The sequence below is a fragment of the Colletotrichum fructicola genome (assembly GCF_000319635.2).
Source record: "Colletotrichum fructicola Nara gc5 chromosome Unknown KSG_Nara_v1_contig01, whole genome shotgun sequence".
Classification (NCBI taxonomy): domain Eukaryota; kingdom Fungi; phylum Ascomycota; class Sordariomycetes; order Glomerellales; family Glomerellaceae; genus Colletotrichum; species Colletotrichum fructicola.
The window spans coordinates 3,159,581-3,181,816 of NW_027094051.1; the positions used below are offsets into that span (position 1 = coordinate 3,159,581).

General features: G+C 54.6%; 7 protein-coding genes across 7 annotated transcripts; 3 read left to right on the forward strand and 4 right to left on the reverse strand.

Moving 5' to 3' along the window:
• Positions 1 to 1,876: 1,876 nt before the first annotated feature.
• On the forward strand, positions 1,877 to 2,702 carry CGGC5_v000923 (uncharacterized protein; the record flags this gene model as incomplete). Its single annotated transcript, XM_032020008.1, has 2 exons — positions 1,877 to 2,287; positions 2,355 to 2,702. 2 exons carry the CDS (start codon positions 1,877 to 1,879, stop codon positions 2,700 to 2,702), a joined length of 759 nt encoding a protein of 252 aa, XP_031882816.1.
• Positions 2,703 to 3,382: 680 nt separating this feature from the next.
• Positions 3,383 to 6,038, forward strand: CGGC5_v000924 (putative transcriptional regulatory protein; the record flags this gene model as incomplete). Its single annotated transcript, XM_066150742.1, has 8 exons — positions 3,383 to 3,457; positions 3,519 to 3,542; positions 3,649 to 3,767; positions 3,836 to 4,272; positions 4,341 to 4,633; positions 4,697 to 5,131; positions 5,188 to 5,438; positions 5,513 to 6,038. The coding sequence occupies 8 exons, from the start codon at positions 3,383 to 3,385 to the stop codon at positions 6,036 to 6,038; spliced, it is 2,160 nt and encodes a 719-aa protein (XP_066009852.1).
• A 582-nt stretch (positions 6,039 to 6,620) lies between these two features.
• On the reverse strand, positions 6,621 to 8,452 carry sol5-7 (Bifunctional solanapyrone synthase; the record flags this gene model as incomplete). Its single annotated transcript, XM_032020004.1, has 5 exons — positions 6,621 to 6,892; positions 6,966 to 7,168; positions 7,234 to 7,753; positions 7,849 to 8,183; positions 8,262 to 8,452. The coding sequence occupies 5 exons, from the start codon at positions 8,450 to 8,452 to the stop codon at positions 6,621 to 6,623; spliced, it is 1,521 nt and encodes a 506-aa protein (XP_031882776.1).
• Positions 8,453 to 10,568: 2,116 nt separating this feature from the next.
• On the reverse strand, positions 10,569 to 11,708 carry CGGC5_v000926 (uncharacterized protein; the record flags this gene model as incomplete). Its single annotated transcript, XM_032020002.2, has 1 exon — positions 10,569 to 11,027. The coding sequence occupies one exon, from the start codon at positions 11,025 to 11,027 to the stop codon at positions 10,569 to 10,571; it is 459 nt and encodes a 152-aa protein (XP_031882917.2).
• Positions 11,709 to 12,900: 1,192 nt separating this feature from the next.
• On the reverse strand, positions 12,901 to 15,713 carry QNS1 (Glutamine-dependent NAD(+) synthetase; the record flags this gene model as incomplete). The annotated part of the gene is made up of 10 exons (XM_032020001.1): positions 12,901 to 13,040; positions 13,112 to 13,159; positions 13,220 to 13,463; positions 13,557 to 13,684; positions 13,801 to 13,814; positions 13,869 to 14,367; positions 14,415 to 14,487; positions 14,535 to 15,437; positions 15,528 to 15,605; positions 15,660 to 15,713. 10 exons carry the CDS (start codon positions 15,711 to 15,713, stop codon positions 12,901 to 12,903), a joined length of 2,181 nt encoding a protein of 726 aa, XP_031882800.1.
• A 935-nt stretch (positions 15,714 to 16,648) lies between these two features.
• Positions 16,649 to 17,797, forward strand: PEX10 (Peroxisome biogenesis factor 10; the record flags this gene model as incomplete). Its single annotated transcript, XM_032020000.1, has 1 exon — positions 16,649 to 17,797. The coding sequence occupies one exon, from the start codon at positions 16,649 to 16,651 to the stop codon at positions 17,795 to 17,797; it is 1,149 nt and encodes a 382-aa protein (XP_031882804.1).
• An 834-nt stretch (positions 17,798 to 18,631) lies between these two features.
• On the reverse strand, positions 18,632 to 20,381 carry CGGC5_v000929 (UPF0743 protein; the record flags this gene model as incomplete). Its single annotated transcript, XM_032019999.1, has 3 exons — positions 18,632 to 19,774; positions 19,857 to 19,979; positions 20,361 to 20,381. The coding sequence occupies 3 exons, from the start codon at positions 20,379 to 20,381 to the stop codon at positions 18,632 to 18,634; spliced, it is 1,287 nt and encodes a 428-aa protein (XP_031882803.1).
• Between the last annotated feature and the right edge of the window lie 1,855 nt (positions 20,382 to 22,236).

Here is a 22,236-nt window from a genome sequence, read left to right on the forward strand (position 1 = left end):
GCATCAGTGTTGGCCTCGGAAACTATTTAAAAGGTGAGGAAGTAGTCATTTCTATTCAAAAACATAATGCCAGATATCTGATCCATTGTTGAGCAGGTCACATATCCACAGTGCTAAGCTGGCTCACAGAAAGTGTGGAAATGGAAGTTACTCATCAGCGTCAATCAGACCACCGCCCATTTCCTCTCCTGTTGTTTATGGATTATACGAATGGCATAATCACAGCATGGATTCTGATGATGGCAAGTTTGCCCGTCAGTAGGACGAAGGGTTTGAATTTGAGAGTTGGGGAAGATGAGATAAATATCAGTAAGACGAAGAAATAGAAGAGGTCATGATCTGCGGTTCACAGGAAGTATACAAGGTGGTAAGCGCTCAGTGTAGGTTCTCAGGCGTTTGGCTCGCTTGGATGCAAGCAGATTAACTGAAAGAATTTTTTCTTGGGGTTGAAAGATTTGAGAAGGGTGGTTTTCATCCGGGATGGCTTGCGTCAATCAATCTGGCGCTCAAAGACTATATAGAGGGAGATCAAGCTGAGAGCTACCAAATTTCAATCTTTGTAAGCCAATGCGCATGCTCGCTGTCTATGCTTTTTTCTTTTCATTAAGAGGGTCGCCTTGTTTTGCTTCGTAGAGTTCCCAGCCGCGGCAACCAGGTCCACAACGTCGTCGGCCGTTCTCCTCTGTTGTGGTTGTTAAATTATACGGATGGAATAGCCCTTGCTGAAGCTTGCGAGATGGGGGATTGCCTTGAGATCTGGTCACAGCTTGTAATCAGAGTCTGAGATAAGGACTATACTACTTTCAAGCCCATATTCAAAGGACGATTGCATTCGTTGTCATTGATGAGAAGCATACTGGGATGGAGGTATTTTATACAGGCATGACGGGGATTGTTGAAGCCAACATGCCTAAAACGTAACACCAGTCAAGCAACGCCGTTTCGGCATTCATATTTCGACAATTCGTGTAGTATTATGCATGTCACACTTTCTCGGTCACAAAAGCTTTGGAAAAGAAAGGGTGAATACTCCATTTAGCATCGCATGATGGTATTTGCGAGGGGCATTGGACTGAACTTATTCCTGGGTGGCAGGAGTGATGATATCCAGTCACAGGGTCATGTTCTCGGACTAACTTATATTTTGTTGACAAATCATTTGCGAAGAAGCGGTTCACGGCCAGCATTTGTCAACACAATATAACTTAGTCCGAGAACTTGACCCTGAGGCTTGGCTGTTGCCGTCAGCCCTAAACGGCTGGCCCATGTTTATCTCATGCATACGTAGCCATTTGTCCTTCTGGCCTGCCTAATCCTGACTTCAGACATGCTTATCAGGACGAATGGCTTCTGGCCTATTCCCAAACCCTTCACTACCTCTTCCTACAGACAAGACTCGCGGTGAACTGGCGTCAGCCCATCACTCCACCCAGAACACGCGACTCGCAAAAGTCCGAAGTCCTGCAGATATCGCCCCGCAATGGAGACAACCTCAGAACCAACAGCCAAGGGCAGAAAACCCCTCAATGGGGTCTGGCAAGCTTTCCTGCGTAAGGTTGAAGAATCCAGGTGTTTTCTCATTTGTTGGGCAACGAGCTGGATCCTCTTCAAGGCACCACTTTGGTAAAGCGCTGACGGCTCGTCTGACTGTACCCACGATGATGGGTCAGGTACGGTACACTTGTCAAAAGTCCCCAACGTTCATTGGCAAGATCGGATATCGAAGCTGCATGAGTTCAGATATATTTGAGTGGCCTTCATGTTAGGAGATATTGTATCTCACCAAGTTCTTCGTCCGTTTCACAAACCGCCATTCTCTAACCTTCTACCCAATTCAAGCCACTTGATCAAGACTTGTTCAGCCCTGACTTGAGCAATGTCTTCCAAGCCAGTCATAGTACTCACGCCGGGAGCATGGCACTCCCCCGAGTCCTTTGAAGTCTTCCAGACCGAACTCCACCAGAGGGGGTGGGAGACCAGGACCACAACGAACGTTTCCGTCGGCGCCGAGCCCCCCACAAAGGGCATGTTCGACGACGCGGCTTCCGCTCACGCTGTTATTGAGGAGCTGGCAGACCAGGGGAGGCAGGTCGTCGTAGTGGCACACTCATACGGCGGTATCGTGGGTGCCCAGGCTGTCAAGGGCCTCGGGTACAAGCAGCGTGCCGCAGAGGGCAAGGCCGGCGGCGTCATCGTGTTCGTGTACGTTGCCGCCTTCGTGGCGCCGACTGGAACCGGTGTGTGGGATCTGACAAGGAACGAGACTCAGCCATGGATGAGAATCGAGGTGAGTTGTTGTACCCCTCTCTAATAGGGGCAAACTTATTCGCCATCCTAAACACCAAAAACCGCAGGACGGCAAGATCTTCGTAAACAACCCCGAGCAAGTCTTCTACCAAGACGTCTCGCCCGAGATCACCTCAAAGTGCGTCGGCATGCTCAAGCACCAGACCGTCAAGGCGTTCGAGGAGCGCGTGACCTATGAGCCGTGGCACGAAATTCCCTGCGCGTACATCGCATGCGAGGACGACCACGCGATCCCGTTCTTCGCGCAGGAGATGATGTCGCAGGCGCTGGGGCCGGACGCGCTGAAGGTCACGTTCAAGGAGACGTCGCATTCGCCGTTCTTGTCGAGGACCGCGGAGACGGCTGAGTTCGTTGAGAGGGCTGCGAGGAAGGGAGTGGAGGCTATTGCGGCATGAGGAGAGGTAATGCGAAGTTTGAAGCTTTGAAAATCACTTGTTGCTATGTCCATCTGATGCCAAGGTCAACAGAGGGCTTGCATACGAGGATGAGGGCGTGTGGCCGTCGATTTGTTCATCGTCTCGCATGGGGAAGCTCTTAAGCAAAATACCATGCATTCAGTTTTGTAGAAGGTGAAAGAGACGCCGTTCTCAATGCTGTGGTGTTCGTGGTATCATCGCGGATTTGGCCAGAACTGATAGACACAGTCCACTCTGGTGATGGATCGATCAAGATATGCGTAATTGGAAGAATACTCATTTCTAATGAAAACAGAATGCATCTACATGCATGTTGAGAAATCTCTTTTTAGTCCAAGGACCCGGAATTGTTATATGTTGGCACACATGGTCTACTGTGATTATCGCGACCAAACCGGCTCGGGGGCCGGAACTTGCGGACCCCCGGGACCCGGGGCCCGCACGGCCTGAGTCACCGGCGTTTCACTGCCACACCACACGAGCACCACGGTGCTGGGTAGGAAGAAACGGAAGGGGATGGTTTTCTTGCGAGGGTCTCCAGTAACATTCAAAGAGAGAAATTGACTATTCGTGTGCCCTTTCTGGATCGCTCCCGTCAACCCCCGGAGACCGGAACCAAACCCCATTCTACATGCAGCCAGCCGGCGTCCCATCTGAATATGGAAGAGACTGGAGAGGGAGGCGAGCCTTCAGCGGTGACGTCAACGTCTACAGCATCTGCATTCCAACGATCTGTTCGTCACTCAGAACTGCGCGAGAAGTTGACGATTTTCGTGTTGGCTAACTTATTGGCAGTGCGATACTTGCCGCGCTCGTAAGGTATGCCATTGAACTTTCGCAGGTTATGGTTGCATCGAGTACCGTGTTCCACATAGGATTTAAATCGGTAATTAGCGGTCCATAACAGGCTGATGCGAGATTATAGATTCGCTGTGATAGAGAGCAGCCTTGTAGAAATTGCGTCGGCAGCAACACCCAATGTACTTATACGGACAAGCTAAAGCCACGCGAGAAGAAAACCCGGATTTTATTGACTTCACAGTAGTAAGATTCTCTCAATATTGCCCACAGACTTGGGAGCGTACTGACGCGACCGCTGTAACTTACCTTAGCGAGAAGAAGATTGACCAAATTGACCGTCGACTGGAACAAGTAGTTGGCTTGCTACAGACACTTCCGCTCAATGCGGAGCAGACCTCTCATGAAACTCTCCAGTCTCCGAGTGGTAGTCAGGGGACTCTGCCCACTGATGCTGGGCTTGAAGCCTCGTCAGTGATGGAGGGGGAGTCATCACTAGCTGCTCAGTTTACCTTCGCAGACGACTTCATGCAGAAGGTCGCTCGGGGAGAATCCCCATCGTGTACGAATCCTGGTGGAGAGCTGCAAGAAAACCTCAAAGTGCTCTCTCAGATTGTCTCTTCCTTCAAACAACATGCTGTTACAGACGAAATAGTGTATCCCCACGCCAGGCTCGTTCACCGGCCAAGCTTTTACGGATGCGAATTGCCACCTATACAAGAGACCGTTAAAGTCATTCGGGTTGCCGAGTGTGAGTTCCTGATTCGAGATGGCCCCCCATTCTATGATGAAATGTGATACTTACAATGACTTGAATAGCACAGCGACTCGCAGGAACAGGCTGGATATACGAGTATCTCCCAATGCACACGTTTTCAAAAACGTGCCTAGAAGTCTACTTTTCAGAACAGTACTCTGAAGCAGACTTCATCATCGTCACCGCCGGTCTCCATTCCATCTTCAAGGACTACAGCAATATTGTTTCGGGAGAGGAGAACGAAAGGTGCCTCAAGTATTCTAATCTATGCCGCGCACACCTCGAAACCGCGCTTACCGGTCTGCCACTTCACCTCCCTGCAACCTCAAAGACAGTCGTTGCTCTCATCTTTGGTGTATGTGACTCCCATCTAAATCGCCATCTGAATCGAAAAATGCTTTTGCTAACCATCTTACAGGCCTGTCACTCGATCGAGCTCTCGAAACCATTTCTGGCTTGGTCGCTGTCCTCGAAGGCATCGGAGCTGTGCCAATCGCTCGGCTACCATCGAGCTGCGTCTGCTAACGAAACAGAAGAGGACGCACAGCTGAAGAGGTTCCTCTTCTGGAGCACCTACTTCATCGACAAAAGCTTATCGCTCCGCCTCGGCCGCGCGTCGACGATTCCTGAATGGACCATCACGACTAGCAGGCCGTCCGTCAATGACCCTCATCAGCAACCGGCACTGGCTTACTTCGTGTTGTGGGTCGAGACGGCGCGTTGTCAAGGAAATATCTACGAGATGCTCTACAGCCCGGACTCGGTTGCCCAGTCCGACGCTGTCCGGGAATCTCGGGTCCAGTGTCTCGTGTCTGATATGCAAAAATTAGAGGAAGCGACCCAGGAGACCAATGTGAGTAACAGCTTCAAACACCAGGCAAGGCTATTGTAGTGCTGACATTGCCACAGAGAAGATGGATACAAGAGTCAAAGGACAAGGCAGGAGAAGATCTGATAGACTTTTATGCGTTGTCAGATGAGACGTTGCGTCTGTCTCTTCTCACACTGGTCTATCGAGCTGCGCCACGACCTTCAGGCTCGACGACAACTTTTAGCCTCGACTGCGTCATTGCCGCGCGATCTGCGCTGCAGAAACACAGAGACTGTGTGAGCATCATCAAAAAGAGCGGTAATATCTTTCTCCCAATGTACTTCCAGTGGTATGTAAACACTCCTTCGCATGCTTATGCATCCAGAATATCGCCTATAAACAGCCAAATGCTGAACGCAATAGGACCCTCTTATTCGCCCCCTTCGTACCATTCGTTGTCATGTTTTGTCACGTCATTGAGACGCAAGACAGAACGGATCTTGGCCGTCTCGGGGAATTCTCCGACTCAATCCAAACCGCCGCCCAAGTTTCCGAGGCGGCGTTCAAGGCCTACCACCTGTTCCACACGCTTCACGGCATCGCAGTCCGCTATGTCGACGTTTGCGCAGCAAGCGTACAGGAGGGCCATGGCAAGGCTGGCCCCGAGATGGACTGGTTCCTGGAGGCCCTGGGCATTGCGCCACCTGGGCAGGAGAACGGCGACCAGCAACGACCGACCGGCGACATGCCGTGGTTTGGCACTGGGATGGCAGACATTGCGGGAGCTGATGGGGCGAGGGATAACAGCGGGACTCAACAGAGACCTTGCACGACGCAGCCTTTGGCCCGCGTGGGGAATGAGATGGAGCTGGAGTCTTGGTTTCAGAACAACGAGGCTGTGATGGACTTTCTGCGAGACACTGATTTCAGTTTTGGGAGTAACAATTAGAAAGGTGAAGCGAGGGGGGGGGGGGGGGGGGGGGGTTCCCCGAAGCCCAATATCATGGCTCACGGCTCGTCATTCGGGGTATGAATGTTCAGACTCATGACTGAAGTACAAGTCATAGACCAGAAACTGTCCCAGCGTTCTCTGTGAAGGGACCGCCCCGTGGTGCGCCGTTCTATCTTGCATTGGATAAGGCTCGCATAACTTGGCCACAGAGAGGAGATGCAGTCTTCCGAGTTGACTTATACCAGGAGGTAAGTTCCGAGTCATGATTCCAGTTTTTGAATTGTTTCATAGCATTTAGACGGGCTCACATACATAACCACGAGGTGTTCTGTATCTACACTCCCTCTTATTTTCGGCATCAATGATACTATGCAGCTTGAGAAGTACAATGATGTTAATTATTAGCAGTTTGCTGTACTATAAGAAAGCTGAACTAATCTACTCCGTGGTGAGATTTTCCCCTGTTTCTTACGGTCAAAGAAGAGAAGCAATTACTGTGAACGTCAGAGACTTTCAGTAGCCCAGCCGTAACACAGTAACCATGAAAGATGAGCTTGCAGGAGAAAGCATTCTGGCATCTCAAGCCCCAATCTTGTAGCCTCCTGGGCAGAGCCGCTGGAAGGTCTTCTCCGCGTCGTACTTGTCCGACACGGCTCTCAGCTTTTGATAATTATCCTCTCCGTAGCTCTTCATGACGTCGACCTTCTCCGCAGCGTTGTTGAGCCACTGGTTCGGCATCAGAGCGTCCCGCTTGACTGCCAGCTCTGTGAGCTTGACCATGAAATCATCATCCATCTGGATAGCTGCAGCATCGTCGGCAAAGTTGGCCCAGTTGGTTCTCAGGTTGATAGCTGGGGCCCGGTCAGCACATGCCTCCACAGATTCCAAATCCCAGGGGGTGGATGATGGATGGAAAGCACTCACAGTTTTGGTTGATTTCCTGCCAGCCGCCTGGGTTGCCGCCCTTTCTGTTCGATTCGCGAACGGTGTGAGGCGTGATGGGGTTCCAGGACAGACCGATGGTGTGCTCCTCGACGGCGGAGGACCCGTAGTGGGTGAAGAGCAATGCGGAGATCTCCTTGTACAACTCCTTGTCTGCCTTGACGTTGATGTTCGCGCGGTTGATACTGTGAGGGGACGACTGGTCAGCGGCAAGTTGCAGGAAAAGACATTCTGACCCCGTTTTGCTCACCGTTTCGTGTAGACGCTCAGGAACTCCGGCGTCACATCCTGCGTCGCCAACGTGGTCAGGGTCTTCCGGGACATGTTTGTGGAGATCGGCTCGGCGTCTAGGAGAGGCTTGATGGCGGCCGGGTAGGATCCAGTGAAGTTGGTCTTGTCCGTGAAGGTGACGAGGTCGATGGTGCTGAGTCCGATCGCGGGTATGATCATCTCCAGACAGTTGACCATGAGATGGGGATCCTCGAGGAGAGGGCCGGTCTGCATGTCGTAAAAGGATTCGAGGGCAGTGTCCGCTTGGGTCTGGTTGTAGGACAGGGTGCCGGACCAGACGCCGTTCGGAAGCGGGAAGGTGTTCATATCGAAGCGTGTGACGATGCCAAAGTTGTTTGAGCCGCCCTTGAGAGCCCACCAGAGATCCGCATTCTCCGCGGCGTTGGCGTTGACGACTTTACCGCCGGCAAGAACGATCTCATAGTTGGCCACGTCGGCAGCGGAAAACCCGCGGCTGCCGAGGAAGTTAGAGAATCCGTCTGATTCCTGGTTAGAAATCATTGACATCACATTTCAGGGCAGTTTATACTAAACATAGTGACAAACGATAAGGGGAAAAGGGGGTTACACTTACTTCCAGTCAAGAGACCAGATATGCCAACGACTGCGAGCTCTCCTCCCGTGGCTGCAACTCCCTGACTCTCGAGAGCCTCATAGACCCGACCCCAGTTGTTACCGGGACCGAGACTGGCGACTTCCTTTGACGGGCTGAGGGAAATGCCGTTCATTTTCTCCAAGGCAATGAGCACACCGTCCTCGATGCCCGCCATTCCAGGGTGCGAGGTATATCCCAACCCACGGATAGCAAACTTTCTCTGGAAGAACTCCAGGATCTGCACGCCGGAGGACACCTGCTCGGTGCTCTCCGGGGCGAAGACAGCGGATGCATTCAGGCGCGGCCGAGAGCCGCTGATGGGAGTCAGCAAAGGAACAAGGAGTTTCCAAGGCCGGAGGAAGTTAGCGAGGACGACGAGCGGATAGACCTACAAGTATTTGTCGATCCAGGTAGGGTAATCGGCAGTGTCGGGCAAAAAGACATTTGCTGGATACAGGGCACTCAGAAGCTCCTCGGTGTAATTATTGCTGGCCTGGGCACGCTGATGGATCTGTGACACCTGATCCTGCACCAGTCCCAAGGTGAGCATGAAGCTCGTGATCTGTTCTTTGTCGAATTTCATTGCCATTAAAAGTTCAGGGGGAGATCACTTGAAGGTGGATGGCTGAAGGAGTCGTTGTAATGAGCGAGTGGAATGACAGCAGCAAGACCGAAGTCGTGTAGGCAAGCAAACCAAAAGAACGAATGGAGGTCTGGATTGACAATTGCTGATGTTCTTGAAATTTGACATTAGAAGTTAGCGACTTATATGTGTTTGAACCAGCTTCTGTTTGTTGACATTAATTGATTTCGTCTGATGCTAGTCTCTGCTCCCGGCGTCCCGCGAATTCCGGGCGCCGAGTGCTGCACCGCGCTTCGGGCCCGGGCGTACAGTCACCGGGGGCGCCGACGCAGCGCCGGGCAGATTCAACAGCCACACAACGGTACGAACCAACAGTCTTGCTATCATGAGTCACTCGGTCAGTCCGTGGGTTAATTCGTGTCCGATGAGCGGTGAATAAGAATACCCACTCCGAAAAGTCAGGGACAGTAGTCGCACTTGGATGCTTGTCCCAAGTCTGAATGGAGCAATTCTATAACCTAGAGCGATGGGTCATCGTTCCCCGCGCGATTTTGATTTCAAGTCGATGCCCCGCGATGATAGGAAAAGAGGCCAAAGACTGACAACAGAGCGAATATAAAGGTCCACAAGTCACACGATACTAGTGTGATCAAAGGTGTATGCGGTTGACGTAAGGAGCCTATGGTTCACCAAGAAAACATCGTAAGGTTATGAAGGGATATATTTGATTACCTCGCGGCGTGTACATAAATTTCTTTGGCTTGCCGAGCAGACAGACTAGAGTGAGGGGGCGGGGGGTGATAATCTGAGGCCCTTCTCCTGCTTGGCTGGTTAAATTCCGTTAGAAAGCGAGACTAAGACGGCGTTGTGGATTCGTCGGCCCACGTTGGAAACTCTCCATATCCAGCGTCTAGCTTTTCAGTTCTGATTTGGTTGATAGCAGTTCGAGCTGATTGTTGCTCAAAATCCTGACCGGGTTCTCGATTGCGAGGTGTCTAACATGTAGAGTCTGGGGTGAAAAGCGGTGTTGTTGTTGAATGGCCGAGATCTTGGGGTCCCAGACGTGAGACACCGTGATCATGGGAATATCTGCGTCCAAGAGGCAGTGGAGGTGCCTGTCGAACAGCAATATATTCACTCCGAGATGCGATTCGACGACTCTGCTACATCGCGGAGATACGTCTCGGTCACTGGTGATCGCCGACACTTTGAAGGTCCGTACAAGGGCATCTTGGAGGAAAGACTCGCCACACACGAGGCATGGCAGCTTTTCCGGTTCTCCCTCGTACCAAAATGTTTGTAAGTCCGGAGCTTCACCCATGTTGCGTGCTTTGTTTCTCGTCTGCAATCCGTATTCCCGAGCGACTCTCCGCACAACTTGAGCCAAAGAGGGCTGCGACATTGTGGGCCCAATGGTGGAGGTGAGATACTGTTTCCGAAGTTAGCCCCGGACGACTATTAGAGATTTCTGTTTTCTTTAGTACAACTGGGTTAATGAGGAGTAGAACTCCAAGCCAAGAATTCAAAATACCAAACTTCCAAAGAGGGAATGGATGATGTCAGACTGCTGCTTATAATGTCTGCTTACTTGATGTTGATACGTTGATCCTACCCTCCATACCTTAGCCCCCATCTAAATGTCAACGAAGTCAGCATGGTTTCCCCTTCAATTGAGATTCCCCAAGCCCTCAGCCAGAAGCTTACGCGATCAAACTGTAATGGCAACAGTGATATTCCTCGCACTTGGACAGAATCAAACATTTGAAGGCAAGAAAGATTACAGACACACATTCAAGGCCAGCAGTTTGTGGAAAATTCCCTAGCAGGATTATGTATTGAAATATCTCTATACATAGGAAAAAGGAGTAAGGAAACGCTTGAAAAAACAGGGTATGGGTATCTTGATCATCATGGAGCCAAATACGTCCGCGCCGACGCATAATGGCTTTTTCAATCCTGTAAAATATGCAACCGAAAGCACGTCCGAAGCCGACGCGCGGTGGTTGATAAGTCCTCATATCTCATGCACATACGTCTGTAATCACCGACGCATTCGTGCTGAGCCCCGTCACCGGAGCACCCCTACACACTCACACTCACACCAAGCCCGCCTATCTTAAGCAGAGGTGGAAGTGGCAGCAGGAGGAGCTCCGGAGCCGCTAGGGAAACCGGTGCCGCTGGGGGCGCCGCTGGGGGCATCGCCGCCTACACCGCCGGAGCCGGAGTTCTCGACGGCGACGCCGCCGGAGGAGGTGTACTCGAAGCTGTAGCTGGTGTCGTAGCTGGCGGTGCGGTTGATGCCGATGGTGATCCAGCCGAAGATGCCCTCGGCAACGTCGTCACCGAGGTAGGCGTACTGGAAGAAGGGGTCGGAGTCGGCGTTGCTGCCGAGCTCGTCGCCGACGACGTGGTCGTCGCTGTTGAGGGTGATGTCGACGGTGTTAGTGTTGTAGGGGGCGAGGGCCTCGACGGCCTCGACGAGGTCCTGGTCCCAGAAGAGCTGGCCGATGTGGGCGGCGTGGGAGGAGGAGAGGGTGTTGTTGGGCAGGACGGTGGCGTCGAGGAAGGCGACCATGTGGTGGTGGGTGGCACGGCCGGAGTAGTGGCCCGGGAAGATGGTGGTGAACTGGACGACGCCGTCGTTGTCGGTCTTCTGGACGCCGCGGAGGGCCGTCTTGTTGAGGTTGGAGGCGTCGTCGCCGTTGCCGTTGGAGCTCTCCTGGACGCCCGAGTAGATACCCGTGGCGTTGCAGTTCCACAGGTCCCAGTAGAGGTCGGTGATGGGCTCGCAGGTCTCGACGTCGATGAACTGGCCGTCGAGGACGACGTCGACGCCGGGTTCGCCGTCGCGGAGGTCGGAGCGGATGTGCTCGCCCTTGACCCAGAAGGGGCCGATCTCGCCCTCCGGGTTGAGGATGCAGGTGTGGTTGGAGCCGAAGATGTCGGTGGACGGGGTGGACGTGTCGATGCCGACGTGGAGCGAGGTCTGGTTGTGGCCGGTGCCGGCGGAGTCGACGTCGCGCTTGGCCTTGCGGATGGCGCGGTGGTAGTCGATCGTCTGGGCGCGGCGGACCATGGCGCGGGCCTGGAGGTCGCGGTAGGCCTTGGTGTTGACGCAGTTCTCGAGGCCGCGGCGGGCGAGGCCGTGGTGCTCGTGGCGGGCGGCGAGGAGCGCCGGGTGGGACTCCTCGTGGTGGCCCGGGTGGGCGGCGCCGAGCATGACCGAAGTCAGGAGAAGGAGGACGGAGGAGTGCATGTTGCTGGAAAGAGTGGTGAAGATGTTGTTTCTTCGTGTTTTTGTAAAGATTGTGGGAGAGTCTTCTGTTGAATGAGAGTGTTTGCTAGGCTGAAGTCTTGTTGATCCAGGCTGGCTTGGTGATCTCTCCTTTCAAGATTCCTTTCGAGGCTGGAATCATCATCTTCTTATAAGTGATTCTTTTGGCCCTTTCCATCTTCATCAGCGGAGCCTCCGCTCTCCTATTCATCCACCCCTTTCCTCCTCCATCACGAAAGGGAAAAAAAACTGCAGCGCCCCTTCGCTTGACGTCTTCATCCCGCTATGCGTCACCCGTCGTCGTCACCGACTGCGTCCCTTCATGCTCTAGAATCCCAGAGGTTCATCCATTCTTTCTCGTCAAGTGGATTGCCCATCCGGACGAACGCCACATCGAGAAACAAGCAAACACCTTCCCGTGGATCTTAAAAGTCTTGGCAGTCGAGGCTAAAGCTTTTGACATCCTATGAATATCGTCAAAAGAGGCATTCACGTCGTCAACAATGTCCCGAAAACGTCAAACGAGGCGGTTGTGGTTGGTTCGCATTTGCCCCAGATGACACTGCCACGAAGCGAATCTGGGGCAAATGCGAGCCAACCACCACGCCGCAAATTCTCATCAGATCGTGGGTTTTTCTGGTGTTTAATATCAATCCTGGCCACCCCGCGGAATCCGTGGCATTACAGGCTTACATTGTGCGCGATGTTATTGGTTGACGGGGATTTTTTTCTGCTCATCCTTAGATCGACGTTGGATCTGAAGTCGTAAGCTTTTTTACACCCCTTACTTCCCGCGCCCTACATCCCGGTCACTTTTTTTTTTACATACACTACACGACAGCACACTACAGCCTCAAAACTGGGGTAAATTGACGACAAGGAACGGTTGGGTTAGGCGGGATGTGGGAGCGTAAAGTTGAGATCAACGTCGACTTAGACTAATTGCAGCCTCCCCTTACGCGCGTTCTAGAAAAAGACAATTGAAAGAAGCGAGCTCCATCACTGAGGCACTGTGCCGCGGTTCGGGGCCGAACTCTTTTCGGTATTCGGGTCTTATTAGAGTACCGATCTACTACAACCTCTACGGCGCTATCACAGAGTTGAGAGAGTTCCACTCTATGTACAGTCCGAACTTCTATGCGGGAAGTGGGACCCCCGGGCTTAGTCTATACACTTACGCCGTCGCCGCCTTCTTCTTCTTGGCCTGCCTCTTTTCAATCTTCTCCAGCTCCATGTCAATCTTCTTGAAACTCCAGCTCTTCCAGAAGGGAGGGTAGAGGAACGGGCGGAGGTCAAATCTGTTGTCGTCGGGGGCTATTTTTGGGGGGGTTGGGAAGTCAGCGGAAATGTCATCGACCCGATTGGACGGTACAAAGAGGACTTACAGTAGTCGTTGCAGTGTAAGGACGGAGTGAGCGTCGTCATCTTGTGTCCTGTTCCCGTCGTCATTAGTCAATTGTCTTTTCATGATGGAATGCGCGGACTATACTCACGGTTGATTGCGTAAAAGTGGAAGAACTTCTTGACCTTCTCGGCCGTCTGTCTCGGGTTGTAAAGCGGTGCCTCATCATCCGGCGCACGCTCGCGGTGTTCGTCCCAGTCGTGGACGAGGCGCTGGAACATGCCGTAGGGGCCCAGCTTGTTGACCTTGCGGAGGCGGCCCATGATGGTGAGCTCCGGATATGTCATGCCCATGTCGACCTCATCGCTCTGGACGTACGTCTCCGAGATGGGTTCCTATGGGGTGCGTGTGAGTGGGAACTGCTCCTCTGTACAGGTATGGGGGGCAGCCTCGGTGTGAGGGAAGTGGGAGGAAAGATTGGGACTCACAAGTTCCGCAGTCGGGACCGCCGTGAGGAAGTCGTGGAGACACGGGACGCCAAAGTCCTTCTCGGCCCAGGCGATGAAGCGCTTGAGGTCGGACTTGTCGATGGACCCGATGGGGTTGATGTCGGCGCCTGTAAGGGTGTGTGTCAGTGTGTGTCCTTGTCAGGGGCGGGACCCGCGTATTCAGCGATTTGCGCGGGTTAGTGCCCAAAGCCTCCCTGAGAGGCTCAAGGATGGGCATTCTTACTGGAGCAATCATATCTGTGTGAATATTAGTACATCAACGTCAGTGCTTACGTCTTCTGAATCGCTTACTTGGTGAAGTATCCTCTCAAAGACTCGCCGACGTTGGCACTGCCCAAAACGAGCAAGCCACCACCACCAGGGCGGCCTCTGGCAGTGGGAAGAATCTGTCCGTACTCGTACGCCGTCACCATACGGATTCTCGCCTGGAGACACTGCAGCATCAGGTTCTCCTGGACGGTGCCGCCTTCGACCTTGAACTTGGGCTCAAAGTTGTTTGTGGCTTTGAGGAGGTTCTTCTGCGCCTGGTAGATCTCGTCGATGTCGAGGTTAATGTGGTAGCTGCCAATGGCCTCGGCGAGGTCCTTTGCACGCCCACGGGTCTCGGCAGAGCTTTGTTCTCTCATGCCCATGTAGATGGTTGAGAGGACCTGGTTGCAGAGGGCCTGTGGCGTCTTGGGGAGAACACCGTCGCCTTCGTACTTGGCGATGCGCTTTACGTCTTCGATTACCTGGGCGTTGCCCTCTTCGACAGCCTTCATTACGATGCGGCACATGGAAAATACGATTGCTACAATGGGTTAGTTGGTGTTGGAATAAGGGGCGAAGGAGACGTACTTGCGGTTGCGCAGGAGTCGATGCCACCACTGAGGGGAACGAGATACCCTGCTGTCCCAGACCGGCGGAGGTACTAAGAGTTGTCAGCTTCGCACACACAAAAGACGCCGGTAACCTTACATCCCAAAGATAGCATCCAGCACACTGCGCAATCTCCTCCTCGACAGAGTAGAACTTGGGCTTAATAGGAGGCGAAGGACGCTTCTCAACATCCGCATCGTCGTCCTCGGAGCTCAGCTCGAAAGAAGTCTGGATCCTCTCGTACTTGGCATCGGACCGCGCAGCCTGCAGACCACGAGAGATCGCAGAGCGGTACGCCCGCACCTCCTCCAAATCTACCGTCGCAGTGACGACCTCGACATCGTTCAAGCTGAACTGCGACCCCTGCGCCACAACATCGCCGTTGACCAGAATCATGGCGGAGCCGTCGTAGTACAGCCTGTCGCCGTCGCAGCCCTGCTGGTTGGCGTACAGGTAGATGCCGCCGTTCTTGCGCGTGGCCTCCATGATGAGCTGCAGGCGGGTGTCGAGCTTCTGCAGGGTGAAGTGGGAGCCGCTGCTGTTGGTGATGATCTCGACGCCGTCGAGGGACATGGCGATGTGCGGGGCGTTGGGGGTGAAGAGCTCCTCGCAGGTCTCGGCGCCGAAGCAGGTGTCCGGGGTCGAGACGACGGCGTCGCCGAAGACGACGTGCGTGGCGCCCTGGATGTCCTGCAGGATGCGCGGCAGGTGGTACTGCTCGGTGGTGCGCGGGTGCATCCACGGGGTGAAGTGGCGCATCTCGCGGTAGTTGCCGTCGTTGGCGAGCCACATCTTGGGGCGGATCATGAGGATCTTGCCGTTGAGGCAGAGGACGCGGCAGTTGAAGCGCTGGTTGCGGTGCTGGACGGGCATGCCGATGTCGAGGAGGATGTCGTGGCAGGACTCGTCGAGCAGGATGCGGCGAAGCATCTCGAAGCAGTGCAGGTAGAGGTCCTGCTCGAGGAGGTGGTCGAGGCAGCCATAGCCGCAGATTTCAAGTTCCTGGGTCGATGTCAGTTGACTGAAACTTCGCACATAGTTTCCGAAGACTGAAGGAGTCGTTGGATAAGCTGAGGGATATGAGTGACTCACAGGACCGACACGAAGTCGGGCTCCGGCGGCCTTGGCTTTTTGGATACTCTCAATAATGCGAGCAGTGTTGCCTTCCCACTAGAGTTGCAGAGTTAGCATCGTCGACAACTCGTGAGAGGGGTAGAGACTGACGTCCAGAGCCCACTGGTTGAGCGAACATGTCGCTACCGTGACGAGGTGGCCCATGTTCACGATTGTTCAAGTCTATGTCTCAATTAGTTGTCTAATATCCGAAAGTGTTTGTGCAATAACTTACCTCAAGAGTTGCAATATCGTCGCGGATGCCTCAATATATGTTGAAGTGAGGAAGTTACGTACACTGCCTTGAGAGCAGATGACTCATCCAAAACCAGAAAGTCGAGCGCTTCTGTGAGTTGAAGAAAAACTTGAGAGTCGGCTGCGCCGTTTGAACGGAGAGGGAAATCGGATTTGTTCTCTCAAGCTCAAACACAAAACGTTCTGAACCGGAGAGCTTGACGGAGCAGTTTCGGCATTACGGGTCAGTTGGCTTCAGAGACTCAGCGGCGCATCTTATCAAACCCCTCACCCCGGTATCGCATGTTAGTGCCCATGCGCGCTCCTCCACCCAGACGCTAACATCTTCCCCCGTCACCTGTATGAACTGTTGCCTCCGCCGAAGTCAGAAAGAAGTGCATGCGCGATTTTGGCAATTACGAGAAGAAGTCATGCATCTAATTATTCAATGACGCAGGTTGAACCGCGTGTTCATCCCACCGTCAAACAAACATTTCGGGTGACATTCCACGGCTTGTAAGTGGTAGTCCTGATCCCTGCCAGGATCAATCCCCGCCATCAAGGCTGCTCGGCGCCGGGCCATGCACCACACATGCTGACAATTGCCGGCCGAGCTCCAGCAAGCCCCGGCAGCTGTCGCAGCGCCTCGGCTCAAATCTCCAACCACCAAAAACGACGCTACGCATCTCAACACCATCACGTCCACGATACTCCACCACGACTTTACCCTCAATCCAATTCCCCGACGCCGCGCCATACCTTCCTACCAAACAAACCAGACCATCGAACCTGAAAACATCACAAATCGACAAACAACAAACCCGCGCCCTGCCTCGCGCGCGCGCAATGCGCAATCACCATTCATAATGTCGTCCTCCCCCGAACAACCACAACACCCGACGCTCCCCTCCTCGCCATACCCCTACGCCTCCGCGCCCGACATCATCCGCGCCCACCAGAAAGACGCCTACTACAAAGGCCACCTCTCCAACACCCTCACCTCCCTCCACCGCCTGCTCCTCGGCGCCCGCTCCGCCCACTCCGCAACCTCCCTCCACCGCCTCCTCGCCGACACCCTCTACCTCGCCCTCACCACCCTGCCCGGCAACCGCACCCTCGGCGAGGAGTACTGCGACCTCGTCCAGCTCCACGTACCGCCCTCCGACCCCTCGGCCGCTGAGCTGCCCGCCCTCCCCCGCCGCGCCTCCTACATCGCCACCTCCGTCCTCCTCCCCTACGCCCTCGGCCGCCTCCTCCCCTCCGTGCGCGCCCGCATCCGCGCCGCGTTACAGTCCTCCCTCCCGAAGGGCCAGCACCAAACACCCGGCACGACCCGCCAAAAGCTCGCCGCCTACATCCTCGCCAACCTCCCCAGCCTCACCTCCGCCGCGCCCCTCCACGCCGCCACCCTCGCCGTCTTCTACTTCACCGGCACCTACTACGAGCTCGCCAAGCGACTCCTCGGCTTTCGCTACGTCTTCACCCGCAAAGTCCCCGACTCCCCCGACCGCGCAGGCTACGAGGTCCTCGGCGTGCTCTTAGTGGCCCAGCTCGCCGTGCAATCCTACCTGCACATCCGCGCCACGATCTCCGACTTCTCCACCTCCCGCGCCGCCCGCGAGCGCGCCCTGGCCGCGGGCCATGTCGACGTGTCGCTCGATTCGAACGCGTACGCGGCGAACACGGCCGTGCTGCTCTCCGAGACGGGCACGCCCGGCGGGAACGGGGCCGGCGGGGCGAAGGTTGATATCGCCGCGGTCACGCACACGCCTGTGGTGGCGGCGGACGAGGCGCGGTATGATCTGAGCGATGACAAGGTGATGGGGTACATTGCGGGCGCAGCGCAGCGGAAGTGCACGCTGTGTCTGGAGGAGCTGAAGGACCCGTCCGCGACGCAGTGCGGGCATGTGTTTTGCTGGACGTGTATTGGGGACTGGGTGAGGGAGAAGCCTGAGTGTCCCCTCTGTAGGCGGGAGGCGATGGTGCAGCATATCCTGCCCCTGAGGCTTGCGTGATGGGGAAGGGGGGTTAATTTTTAGCTGCCCGGTGAGGCGATGCGGAGTTTACTTTTGTACATTTTCATTATTATTATTACAGTGAGCGGAGAGCTTTGGTGGTTAAGACCAGTGGTGGTATTTCATCCTGAGTGTATGCAGGACTGGAGTTTTCATGAACAAAGGCATCCGAAGCAAAAGAGTTTGTACGAAATGAATTATATACCACAGAATAGAGGTACACTCATGAGATGATACAAAAGGTATTAGCACCCTCCCTTCACAATTGTCAAAATCAACAAGATGCTCAGAGAAATGCAACGAGAGACAGAAAACGTGTTGGTCGACCTTCCTACTCAATACACAGAAGAGTTTGAAAAAGTGTGAAGAAATATCCCCCCCCTAGACACTGTGTCTCCGCCGCGCTTCATATCAATGGATCAGATGGCTCGTCGGTTATAAGCTTTGAAGACCAGCTTCCTGGGAGCAATGCCGACCATTGGATACGATGAACGGGGGACCAGTATCAAAAAAGAGGAGAGAAAATAAAAAGTGATACTGTTTGTCGACCAAGACAAGTGATCCGAACACCTTTCCCCCACCCCCACCCAATGGTCCGCCCTGTCTCCCCTTGAGGAGGGCCCGTTTGCCCATTCCAGGGCTCGATGGCTCTCTATTCCATCGTGTAGGTATCATGTGCCATTGTGCGTTCCAATAAAAACAGTGAAAAAAAACAAAAAAAAAAACATCAAACGCTTAAACTCCGTATCCTTTATGAGTTCCCCAGCCCGGTTATCCGTTGGTTACAAAAGGGTGTTTGGGGGTTGGAGATTTAACTCAAGCAGCGAAGACTGCTCAGGCAGTGAAGAGTACAATCTCTCCACGCTCGTTGCGCCTCATGCGCAGGGAGCGCCACAGCTCCTTCTCCTCCATTAGCTTGCTGAGGCTGTCGCCGGAGGAGGAGCGCTCGCGGTGGAAGCGCTTCAGGGCCTTGTTCATGCTGCAGCCGCGCTCGCTCTCGGGGCCCTTGTTGACGAGGGACAGGAAGACGTCGGCGCGGGGGCGGAAGACGACCATCTGGTTGTCGTCGCCGTCGCCGTCCTTCTTGCTGTCGCGGGAGCCGGGGCGGTACTCGATGAGCTTGGGGGCCTTCTCGCCGTCGCGGTGGCGGTGCGAGGAGTGCTTCTTGGAGGAGGACGAGACCTTGCGCTTCTTGGCCTTGGTCTTGCTGCTGGTGTTCATGTTGAGGAGGCCGAGAATGTTGTTGCCGATGCCTCCCTCGGAGGACTTCTTGTGCTTGGAGTGCTTCGTCTTCTTCAGCGGGCTGAGAGGGGACGGGTCGGCGTCGCCGCCGGAGAAGTCGGGCGACGGGGGGAAGACGGGACGCATCATGGTCTTGATGCCGCCGGTGAGGCCTGAGTGCTGGAGCTGGGGCGGAGCGTCGATCATCATCTGGTCGGTGTCGACGTGAAGACGCTTGCGCTTCTTGTCCTTCTTCTCACTGCCGTCCTTCCTCCTTCTCTCGTGCTTGGGGGCGGGTGTCTCGTAAGGGTCGAGGGGAATGGAGCCGGCGCCGTATTGGACCATAGCCTGGGGGTCCTCGTCGACCATGGCGCCGTCCTCGTCCAGGAAGGTGCTCGCTTCATAGCGAACCAGTTGTGTCTCTTCGTTGACTTCCTTCTGGCCGAGCTGGAGCGTTGAGGCGGTGGGTGTTGCTGCTTCGAGGAAGTCAAAGACATTGGGAGCGGAGGGAGGTGTAGGTGCTTCGGGTAGGTTGGCCGGGGAGGCACCGTCGTCGCTGCCGCCGCCCTGGTATTCGTAGGTTTCGAAGACGTCCTCGGGGACGTCCTCAACGTATGCTACATGAGCCATGTTGTCGTCGGGAAGGGGTACGTTTTGCGGCTGGATGTTGTTTCTATTGTTCTGCTTCTTATTGTTGTTGTTGTTCTTCTCCTTGTAGAGGGCGCCTTGGTACTTTTGGGCTTCGCTCATGCAACTCTGGCGTTGGGTTAGCACATGACTACCTTAGCCTCGGAGACGGCGCCCGTTGGCGGCTCGATGAGGAACTGGTGGGACTTACGGTATGAGAACGATATTCGGTGCCGGGGAAGTAGACCATGCAATCGATGCAAGTGTAAGTGGCGCCTCGACAACGGTTTCTGTGCGGGTCGAGCTTCTTCTTCGTCAAGACATCACCACAGTTCTGTGGTTGAGCAAAGCGACAGGTCAGTGATGTTGCGCAGGAGTTGCTAGAGCAAGATAATTGGATTCTTGGGGGATGAAGAGGGGTGTATGGTCGGGGAGGCGAAGGAGGGACGGGACGAGACAGTGACTATTAAAGAGCATCCAAGGGGAAGTGGAGGGGTGTTTGTTTCCGTTGCTGGAGGGGTGTGTGTCTGGTGTCTTGCTTGTATGGAAGGTGTGTGGTGTGAGGATGTGATGTCAGGTCAAGAGGTTATAATAAGACGACATGGGGATCCTCGGGGGGGTTACCGACGGGGGGTCGTACGGAGAAGTAAAGGGACCCTTGGGATGGGGGGAAGGAGGACGAAGAGGAAGAAAAGAGGGCGACGGGCGGGCTTACCTCACAAGAGAAGGACACCATGATGAAGGGAGCGACGCTGTACGATGATGTGTTGTCCTTACGATGGGCTTCTATTGGGCGCGGGACGTTGGGCTGAGAACGGTTTTGACTGGGTCGCGGTATTTAACGGAAGAGAATGAAAGGCGGTTTGGGGAGGCGACGGAATGGCCGTGGTGTATCTGTCGGCAGGCGGATTTGCAGAGTGCAGATTCAGGGCGGCGCCTGACTGGCCGGGCTGGCGGGCTTGGGGGATCGTCAAGAAGTGGACTGCAATGCAAGCCGGGACGTGCCTTGTACGAGACGAACAAGGGCAGACTGGGGGACGACACTGAGTGTTTTGGAGCTTTGGGAAGCGTAGCTGAGACTTTGGCAGTCGGTAGCGGGTGTGTGTGTGTGAGAACTAGCGGGATGGATGTTGGAGACAGGCCCGGGCGTGGAGCGAGGGGAATGTTGTTGCTGTTCGATGTTGATTGTGTGTTATGAGAGTAAGTGTGTGTGTTTGTCGGCGGCAGCAGACAGAAGGATGGCGAGAGGACGAGAGAAATGGCGAGACAGCGGGTGGCTCGGGGGGAGCAGGCGCAAAGGAACTCAGAGTTCAATCCAACTCGAGATGTCAGGGGCTTCCTCCGTGTTGGTTTCGCGTCTCAAAGACGTAGCTGTGCCGGCGATCTCCAAAGTTGGAATCCCTTATTTGGAGGGGTCCAAGGGGGCGACGTCCGCAGGGGGGAGGGGAATGGAGGGGTGAGAATTTGTTTCGCGCTTCAGGTGTGTTGGATGTGGTAGAGAGAGAGACGCAGCTGAGGAACGCGCGCAATCTCTGCCCCCAGAAAAAAGGTGACCAGCTGCAGGTGACGACGGGTAAAAGACTGGAGACTGAGATTCCTGGACTGCAGAGCGGGAATCCAAGCTGGGCGATGTTGTATTTTGAGCGAGGTGAGCTCAGCACTGGAAGTTTGCGGTTGCGACGAGTGAGCGAGAGTACGAACAGCTGGAGGAGCTGGTGGCGTGGTGAATCGAGGGGCAATGGCGTCAAAACCGGCCTAAAGCTGTCCAAGATTGGCCGTGCTGAGGATGTTTGGACTGGGCGGATGAGATTGCGCTCGTCTGGAGAATGCGCGACGAATTATCGGTTGCCAAAGACACGGCTAGCGACGAGGTTGAGTTGCGGAAAGTCGTGAAGCTGCGCGGGCTGCACTGCAAAAAAGTCTATGCAAACAAAGTGGGAATCGAACGAAACTTTTCGCAGTGGGATTTTTTTTTCTCTGGTCCGTCTTTGTCGTGGAGACGTTGGAGTGCATCGCAGTTGGGCAGCTCGACATGTTGTTGCTAGGCGCACCCCGGCTCTTTCCCAGTGACAGGCGGTATCCCAGGGGAACGACGGTCATTCAGCAGCAATCGGTGGTGTCGAGTGGCCCAATGAATCCAAAACCCAGACGAACGACGCGTCTGATTGGCTGTACTTCGGATGATAGCCAATTCCCAGTCGACCAATCGTTGGAGACAGGGCGACAACGGTGGGGGTGGTTGCATCTTGTCCGCCTCACGGGAAGAACACTGAAGACGGTGGACGATATGGAGACTCTGCGCAGCACCGTCCTTGCGTCCGTCCAGCCTCCAGCGGGCGACCATTGACCATCCTCTCCCACTTACTCGCAGCACGAGATCCCACTGATTCCACCTCGAGCTGCAACGGAATGCACCCGTGGTGGGCTTCTGGCTTCCTGGCACCGCAGACCGCCCCCGCGCTTCGCCCGTTTCTTCACAGGGCGAGCTGTTGAAGAAATGCGAAATGCAGGCCAGTGGATTCTGTACCTTATGCCCTTACCTTTGGGGGTCCGCTAGTGATCGATGTCTAAAGAAAGGCAGCTGTAGCTGC